General features: G+C 47.5%; 1 protein-coding gene across 2 annotated transcripts in view; it reads left to right on the forward strand.

The window, feature by feature from the left end:
- Window positions 1-4,254: 4,254 nt before the first annotated feature.
- The window catches only part of P4HA1 (prolyl 4-hydroxylase, alpha polypeptide I), a 23,589-nt gene continuing 19,767 nt past the window's right edge, over window positions 4,255-8,076 (forward strand). For both annotated transcript variants that reach the window (XM_010152085.1, XM_010152077.1), the window contains exons 1-3: window positions 4,255-4,342; window positions 5,227-5,323; window positions 7,773-7,924. In XM_010152085.1, the coding sequence (XP_010150387.1) occupies window positions 4,255-4,342; window positions 5,227-5,323; window positions 7,773-7,924 (337 nt within the window). The remainder of the gene's footprint in view (window positions 4,343-5,226; window positions 5,324-7,772; window positions 7,925-8,076) is intronic.

The raw sequence follows: 8,076 nt of genomic DNA on the forward strand, positions 1-8,076 counted from the left end.
GCCTTGTTGAACTCCATGAGGTCCATGATGTCTTCAAGTTGGCCATAAATGCGACAACAAATCACCTGCTTGACTCTAGAATTGATTTTCATCCCGTTAGATTATTATATTTCCTCTGTACATGGAAGATTACTTGTATTACTACTTTGTCATTGAAAAGAAGCCTAAAACATGCCATGTTCTTTTGTTAGCAGTGTTTCTACCCAGTCTTTCTTCTCTCACTGCTTGGGTCTTAACTTTAAAACAGCCTTTAAACATAAGGTGTTAGAGAACTTCGGGAACTGAAATTCTAACGTTTCTGTCCCATGAGACTGTTAAGCAATGGTGACAGCTAAATGTTCTTGGTATGTGGTTCTTCCGTTCTGAGTAGTGTTCCCAGTCCCACTGTGTTGTAAGACTTTAACTTGAGTTGTCCCTGGGACAGGAGAGGGGTAGTGCAGTGAGTAGCTATTGTTTGTGGTGCTCTTCTCTCCCCCTGTTCCCGTCTCAGCTCAGTTTAACTGATTGTTTGGGTGTTGGGGTTTTTTTTTGGCATACGGTGGGGTACAGTAAGGACTGTGAGAGTGGACCAGTGTTTAAATCAAAAGCTAAGGGTCGTGATGATACAGTTTTGACTCCTGGTCTTGCAGTAGACTTTATTTAGGTAAGAAATATGTGACCTACTCAGAATTAAGAAGCTAGTTTGGAATTGTTAGAACTATTAAGAGGACAGATTGAGATGGGATAGCAGGAAGAAGTTCTTCACGGGGAGGGTGGGGAGGCACTGGGACAGGTTGCCCAGAGAAGCTGTGGATGCCCCATCCCTGGAAGGGGCCAAGGCCAGGCTGGATGAGGCTTGGAGCAACCTGGTCTAGTGGAAGGTGTCCCTGCCCATGGCAGGGGGGTTGGAACTGGGTGAGCTTTAAGGTCCCTTCCAACCCAAACCAGTCTGTGATTCTATGATCCTATGCCAGAATAATTCCACGTTGAAGTACACCCTCAGTTTCCATTTTCTGTCTTGTTTTCCGGATCCTGTGACATGCCTGGGAGCTTGGAATTGGTGGTGAGGAGACTTGTCTAATAAGCATCTTCAGTTAAATGCTTCAGCCTTCGGTCACCAATTAACGTGACCTTGGATTGTTGTGGGATGGTATCACTGTGGTTTGTATTAACTTTTCCTTCTGCCTGCCGGGATGCTACGTGCACGTCCGCTCCCCTGGGACTCCCGCAGGTTGGTTGTGGCTGTGGAGCAGAGCTGAACTCCTTGAAGTCCTCTCGAAGCCCGCCTCTGAGCTTCATTGCTTGAAATGGCCTTTGTTGTTCGTCCCTACTGTTTGGGGAATCCTCTGCTGCGCTTGGCAGTGTCATTTGTCTAATTGCTGCTTTGTTTTACTGGAATCTCCATGTTGGTTTGTTCTTTGCTATTTTATCCCGTTTTTTTTTTTTTCTCTGCTCTGCCATGTTTTACGGTTTGAAAGCCTAGCTGATGTACTTCTTGCGGCAAGCTGGGAAGCTCCTGTGTTGAAGCTGTCAGCTGGACTCCCACTTCTGTGTGTGGGTAGTGGATTCCCTCCTCCCCGAGATGCTCAGCTGCCATCTCTGTGTCTGCCTGAGGGACACGGCTGAGGAGGAAAGTCAGACTGACAGGAGTAACGCAGAGAGGATTTTCATCTTGTTTTACTCCGTGCCACTGACAGGAAGAAATTAAGCCTACTTATTTGGCAGCTTGTGTGTCTGAGGGATTTCCAGCATTTATCTTAACTGAGCTTTATTCTCTTTGATTCGGGAACCTGTAGCTGATCCCTTTGCAGTAGTTTTGAAAGCCGTGCTACTTAGCAACTGCCGTTAGGGCAGCGAAAGCTTGGCTGGCCGCTGCCCTGGGCTCTGTTTCCAGCTCTGAATTCTGGCTGGGAGGGAAGTAAGCCTGGGGAGCTGAAAGCTGTTACGGGAGTCCGAGGCCTTGCAAATGACAGGAAAGCTGGAGACGGCGAAAGGAAAGAAAAATGAAGTTGGAAGTGACCTTGGCTAGTCCAACCTCCTGTTGGAAGCTGGGGGAGCTTGGAGGTGAGGTTAGGCTGCGTGCGGGCTTGTCCCATCTAGTTCTGAAATTCTTCCAAGAACAGGAGATCCGGTTTCTCTGGGAACCTCTTCTAGTGCCGAACTGCTGTCACGGTGAGAAACGTCGTGTGTACCTGCCCGGAATTTCCCTTGCTGCGTTTTGTGCCCGCTGCCGCTCGCTCGTTGCGCTGCGTGCCCGCGAAGGCGCGAGGAGGGAGTAGGGATGCGGCTGCCTTCGCAGGCAGCCCGGGGTTGGAGCAGGATGTAGGGGCAGGCAGAGAAGAGGAAAAACTGTCTCCAAAGCATGCTGCTCGCACAGGCTTTCCGGCATCGAGGTGGAAGGCTGACACAGAGAGGAGAGAGAGCTTTCATCACCTTTTTGGTGTCGTCTTGTTTGTTGGTGTGTTCAAAAAGTTTCATATTGATTAAAAGCCAAAAGTAAACTTTTCTGAAGCTCCCCTTGTGTTTTTCACTGAGCGCAGTAAACAAATAGCCCAATGAATTCTGAGTACTGATAACGTTGGCAAATATTTCTGGTGTAGTAGAACTGTTTGTGCTTTGTAATTGACTCACGGATGTATTAGCCGGAGTGCTGAATGAGCAGGAGGCACTTGGCTTTCCGCAGAAACACGGCACGAGCGGTGGTTTTGCTAAGAGCGCAGGTACACGTCGGGGTCCTTCAGCATCTGGGTACAGCTGCTTTGAAGTGAAGAGTGAAGCTTGCCAGCAGGAAGACTTGCTTCTAGGCGCGACCCGTTAGTTGGAGCTGTTGTTTCATGAGACTGACGTTAGTCACGGAAGAGAGGTACCGTTGTATAGGTGTTGCCGCAATCCCTGGTTTAGGCTGAAAACTAGGAAGTGTTCCAGGCTGGCTGGAGGGTTGTGTATGTGATGGTTGTGTTCAGGGCTGGAGTTTCGCGAACGGGTTAAATCTCTGCTGCTACCAGAAACAACAGTTTTGCCTGCCATCGCCGGCTTTGGCTGCCAGCTCCTGCCTCCAGGTTGCCCTGTTATCCTGGCGTGGCTGTTACATGGCTCTAGAGTGAACCGTGGCAGAATGAACCGGGGTGAAACGACTGGTTGGGAGGTGGGTTTTGGCTTAGTTATGTTTGAAGTAGTCTGGTTTAACTTGTTGCCTGGCTGCCTGTGGAGGGGACGAGGAGGTAAGGAATGCTGGCGTGGGGGATCGGTGAGACTGGGGAAAGGCAGGGCTCCAGGCTTCCCTCTCCGGATTTTGACTTTACAACTGACTTTCTGCCAGAGAATGTGTCGGAATGTTTCAGCCCTTCAGTTGCGGGCATGCAGATTTCGGATGATTTACAAGAGTTGGAGGCTGTGCCGCTTTTCTAGGCGCGTGGTGTTGCTGTTGGTGCCAGTGAACCCGCGCTTGTCCTGTCCAAGAGGCAGTAAATCTGAACGCGAGCACCGCTCTTTCCGTGGTGCTAGAGGTGGAAAGGGAAGGAGGGAATTGCTTCCTGACCCTTCGGGTGCACTATTCCAAGTCCTGTACTCTGGAGTCAAGTTTCCTGTTCATCCCACCGAGATGGATGGGAGGGATGATTTTAATTTGGGGGTGGCTTTTGCACTTCCCTAACTTTGTTTACACCTTGTGTGAATGGCAAAACTGGGTTTACGTTGGGCACTACCAGTACAACCTGCTCCAGTAGCGTATTGCTTTCTTGCTTTGTGATGTTTCTGGGTTTTTTACTTTTCCTTTTTTTTTTCCTCTAATCTTCATTAGTTATCTTGCTGTTGGAAGAGCTGCAAAGCAGTTCCTGTTAGTAGATGAGGTTATCTTTAATTTTTCTGAGCTGATACAACACACGAGAGTTTAAGCTTGTTTGTTTTTTACTGGGTGAATGGACTTGATAATATGTATTTTAACTGGGTATTACGGGTTTTTTCAGTGTTTGGTCCTGGGTTTTTTGGTACTTCTTGTGAAGCAGCTCTCTGTATATCAGAAAGGTGACGAGTGCTTGTGAAGACCCTGTCTCCAAGTTATTATTGTCTTGTCACACAAGACAAAAGCATAAGCAGGTCTGCAGAATGGTGTCAGTCCTCTGTGAGAGCTGCTCAGGCCTTCTGAGGGTAGAACTGTTAAATTCTGCTGCCCCGAGGGAATAAGCTGTCTCCTCCGATTCAACTCTGGTGAACAGGGATGTTTTACCTTACTGTGTTTCCTTTGTAGGTACGTGGTGAGGTGACAGCTGTTGAACTATGGCCTTCAACAAGATTTGGTTTGCCGTAGCCCTTGGACTTCTGCTGCCTTTTTCTTACGCCCACACGGACTTCTTCACTTCCATCGGTGAGAGACACTCTGTTATGTGCTGCAGAGCCGAAAGAATTCCTTGTCGGCTCTCAAAACTGATTCTGCAGGGATGTGTTAATGGCGCTCGAGGCTTTAATTAGTACAGAACTCAATCACTTGCAAGTTCTTACAGCCTTATTGACTTTGGTGTTTTGGGAGGAACGTGCTGTGAGTTAAGTCAGTCCGGTTAGCCTAATGACCCAGCCTAGGCTTTGTGTTCGTTACGTATTCTTGTAGGTATTGACTTCTGAATAAAATAGCGGTGTGGGCTGGCGCGCGCGTGTAGAAGCAAGGCCAGCGGCTGCTGAGGGTATGGGATGGTACCAGCATGTCGCCTGCCCTCTCGGGTTCGGATGGACTGTGCCACTTCACCATGAACCAGTTCAGCTGCCTCCTTGCAGGAAATAAGGCAATTATTAATTAATAACAGAGTCTGTTAGGAGACCTGCTGGAGTCATGCAAGTGGTCTTAAAAATAAAACGCTGGATCAGTACTGTGTATCAGACATGAAGCCTCTGTGTATTTCTGTAGCTTTGCCTTTATTTGCTTTACATTATATATGCTTGGATGAAAGATTACTCTGTTGCAACCTACTTCCTTTTCCAAATGAATCCTCAATTAGTTCTAATAATAAATATGCGCTATTACATTAACTTCCATGGCAACGAGCTTGGTCTGACGTGAGATTTTTGTCCCTAAAAGAAAAGCAAGAAGCTTCACTCAAGGACTTCTTCCGGATAATTTAAGCAAATGCAGAAGGACTTTGGGGAAGGAAGAGCTGAAGAAGGGAAGAAAGTAGAGGTGTTCTTCCCCTCTTCTGATTCTCAGTTCTCCCTTTTTCTTGGTTTGTCCTTGTCTAACCAAACTCATTTGTTTTCTAGGTCATATGACAGACTTAATTAATACAGAAAAAGATCTGGTGGTGTCACTGAAAGATTATATCAAAGCAGAAGAAAGCAAGCTGGAGCAGATCAAAAAGTAAGCAGCATCTTTCGTAATGCTCATAGTTAATAATTTGAGTCCACCCTTATGTAAAATGTGCTTCCCAAGGCTGATTAAATTTGTGGTATTTTTCTCTGGGGCGAAGCTTAAACTAGCAGTGTTTGCTGGGTTTTTGTCCTAAGCTGTTATCTCCGAGCCATTGGTTTGTTTTATCCAGCTTTCTAATGGTGAAATCTCATCAACCCACTTTCTGTGCGATACCTTCGTTTTAGGACTCCTGCTTCCACATAATTTCCAAGGGGATGTGGTTCTTCAACTGACATTCCGCTTAGCGGAAACTAAAACCCAAGAAGCCTCCAAACGAGCATTACAAGGGCTGCAGTGACACATGAAATGTAAAAGCTCTACAAACGTTGGTGTGGCCGTGCCGGTCGTGAGTGGATAGTAATTACTCACCATGAGAGCAGAGTCTCTTTCTACATGCTGTATTTAGATTTAAAAATGACACAAAGCAGAATAAAACTTTTTTACCGTTTTTAAAAACAACAAGAGGCCTGACCGTACAACGTTGCTTCGCTCTATAGGTGTGAGGACCAGAGCGCAGTATGTCTGATTCTGTCAGAGCCAGAAATAACAATTTTTGTATCACTGAACGGGATGGTTTCCCAGCTTTCAAAAATGGGTATAAATCCATCATGAGGATGTTTCAACAGTTTTAGACGCATGAGTTTTATTTTAGCCTTTGTGTAGTGCGTTCTGCCACCCAGGAAGAAAAGATACTTCTGTCAGACTGTATTTATTTTTATCACTTAAAATACAGGGTTGGAATTGCTCGCAGGTTTGGAATGTTATGAGTACATTCTTTACAGCCCCAAATTAAGATGGGAGCATGCTGATAGGACAGCTGAAAATGTATAGATACAGCTTGTCATATAAGCATCAGAGCTCTGCTGTTACTACATCAGTGGTCAGAAAAGTTAAAACGACACTCACGGGGAGATAGAAGGACTGGGCAAAGTGCCAGCATTGTTTGAGTTTGCTGGGCTCTGTACTTGGGCTGAAGGATGTTGGTAGGTTGTGTTGACTTAAACTCAGTGAAAGCTGGTAATCCACGGAAACGCGGAGGGTGGCTCACACCTTGCGGGTGCTTTCGTGGTGGAGGGTTTTAGGAAGACGACTGGAGAGGCGTGTTGGCCGTGTCGTTGTGGCTCACGGTTGCAGTGACTTCCAGCCGCTCATCGGGTTTGATAGCCACACGGTGGGGAAAAGCATTTGACCGTGTGCAGTGGGAGTGCTCAACTTGTTGAAACTGGTTCCTTCAGTCTTCAGCTTGCTAGAAGCTGGAGGTGGTCCACGAGAGCACTCTGGGCATCCCGTTTGGCAGGGAACCCCGTCAGTCACTTGGCTGCTGGCTAGAACCCAGGCAAGGGGTGTCCAAGCCTGAGAAGGCAACTCGCGTCGGTGTGGGAGGAGGCTGGTGCCTCGAACAGCTGTAAACACCTACCTGTCTCAGGTAGAGCAGGCCAACTTGGTTGAGGCGTACCAACTCCTGGAACTAGCTGGATGGCGGCTCGTGTACGGAGCTCCCTCCAGGCCTCAGATTTTGTAGGTGCTTTACATTGGTGTCAGTGTTTGGTGTTCTCTGTGGGGTGTGGCTTGTTTCGTGTACCCTGTTTTCAGGGCGTTGTTACACGTCTGTGTCGTTGGGATGGAGAGGGGAGGTTGTTTTGCAGACATGCGGTCGCGTAGCGCCGGTGCTTGCAGCGTGACTGGTGTGCGTGCGGACTGGGGCCGGAGCTGGCTTCCATTAAAACGACAGGTCAACAGCCGTGGCTGTGGAAAGGTGCCCTTGTTTGGGAGTGCATCGGCGTTGTGGGTGACTTAGGCCCGTGGAAGCGTTAGAGAGGTTGGTGGAGTCGGGACCGCAGCACCAGAAAATCGTTTCTCCCTCGCTCGGGAGCCTGAGAGCTACGTGCTGCCTAACGCAGGCTTGCTGTGAGGGCAGGGGCTCATCATAAACTGAAGGGCATGTGTCTGAAAGCAAAATAATGGGAGACAAGTGTTCTGTATTTGAGCTACCTTTTTGTAAACTTCAGGAAAACGTGCATTTACAAACATTTTTGATCTCTTAGTTTTAATGCTTTGGTTTTGATTAGTCCTGCATGAAAACTCGCCGTGAATCTGCTGGCGTACTGCGTTTTGGTATTTGTAGGAAGGGGTTCATTCAGCAGCGTTCCCATGAAGACCGCAAAAGCAACACTGGATTTAGGCTGCAGCTGAAGAAGATGATTTAAAAAAAAAAAAAAAAGGCAAAAAGCGCCCCTTTTGTTCCTTCCAGGAGCTTTATGTATAGATGATGTCAAAGCTTGTGATTTGTGCTGGGTTTTTTATTAGCAAAGACTGTCGAGTAGCTTGAAATGAGTTTTGTGGTGCATTGGCAGACTTTTGTACAAGAGACCTTAGTGAAGGTGTATTTTCACTACAGATGGGCGGAGAAATTGGACCAGCTGACAGCGACCGCGACGAAAGACCCAGAGGGGTTTTTGGGACACCCTGTAAATGCGTTCAAGTTGATGAAACGGCTCAACACGGAGTGGGGTGAGCTGGAGAACCTGGTTCTGAAGGACATGTCCGATGGTAAGCCTGCCTGTAGTCAGAACAAGGGTCACGCTGTAACTGCGTTTGTCTTCCACGTGTCATGGTTGGCGTTAGGTTTAAGGCTGCTTTCAAGGTGCACTCGTAGAAGATAATCCTGGGAGACCTGCCGTTTTGTTAGTGTAGTAAACACT

Source organism: Eurypyga helias, unplaced genomic scaffold (genome assembly GCF_000690775.1).
Source record: "Eurypyga helias isolate BGI_N326 unplaced genomic scaffold, ASM69077v1 scaffold7800, whole genome shotgun sequence".
NCBI classification, from domain to species: Eukaryota; Metazoa; Chordata; class Aves; order Eurypygiformes; family Eurypygidae; genus Eurypyga; species Eurypyga helias.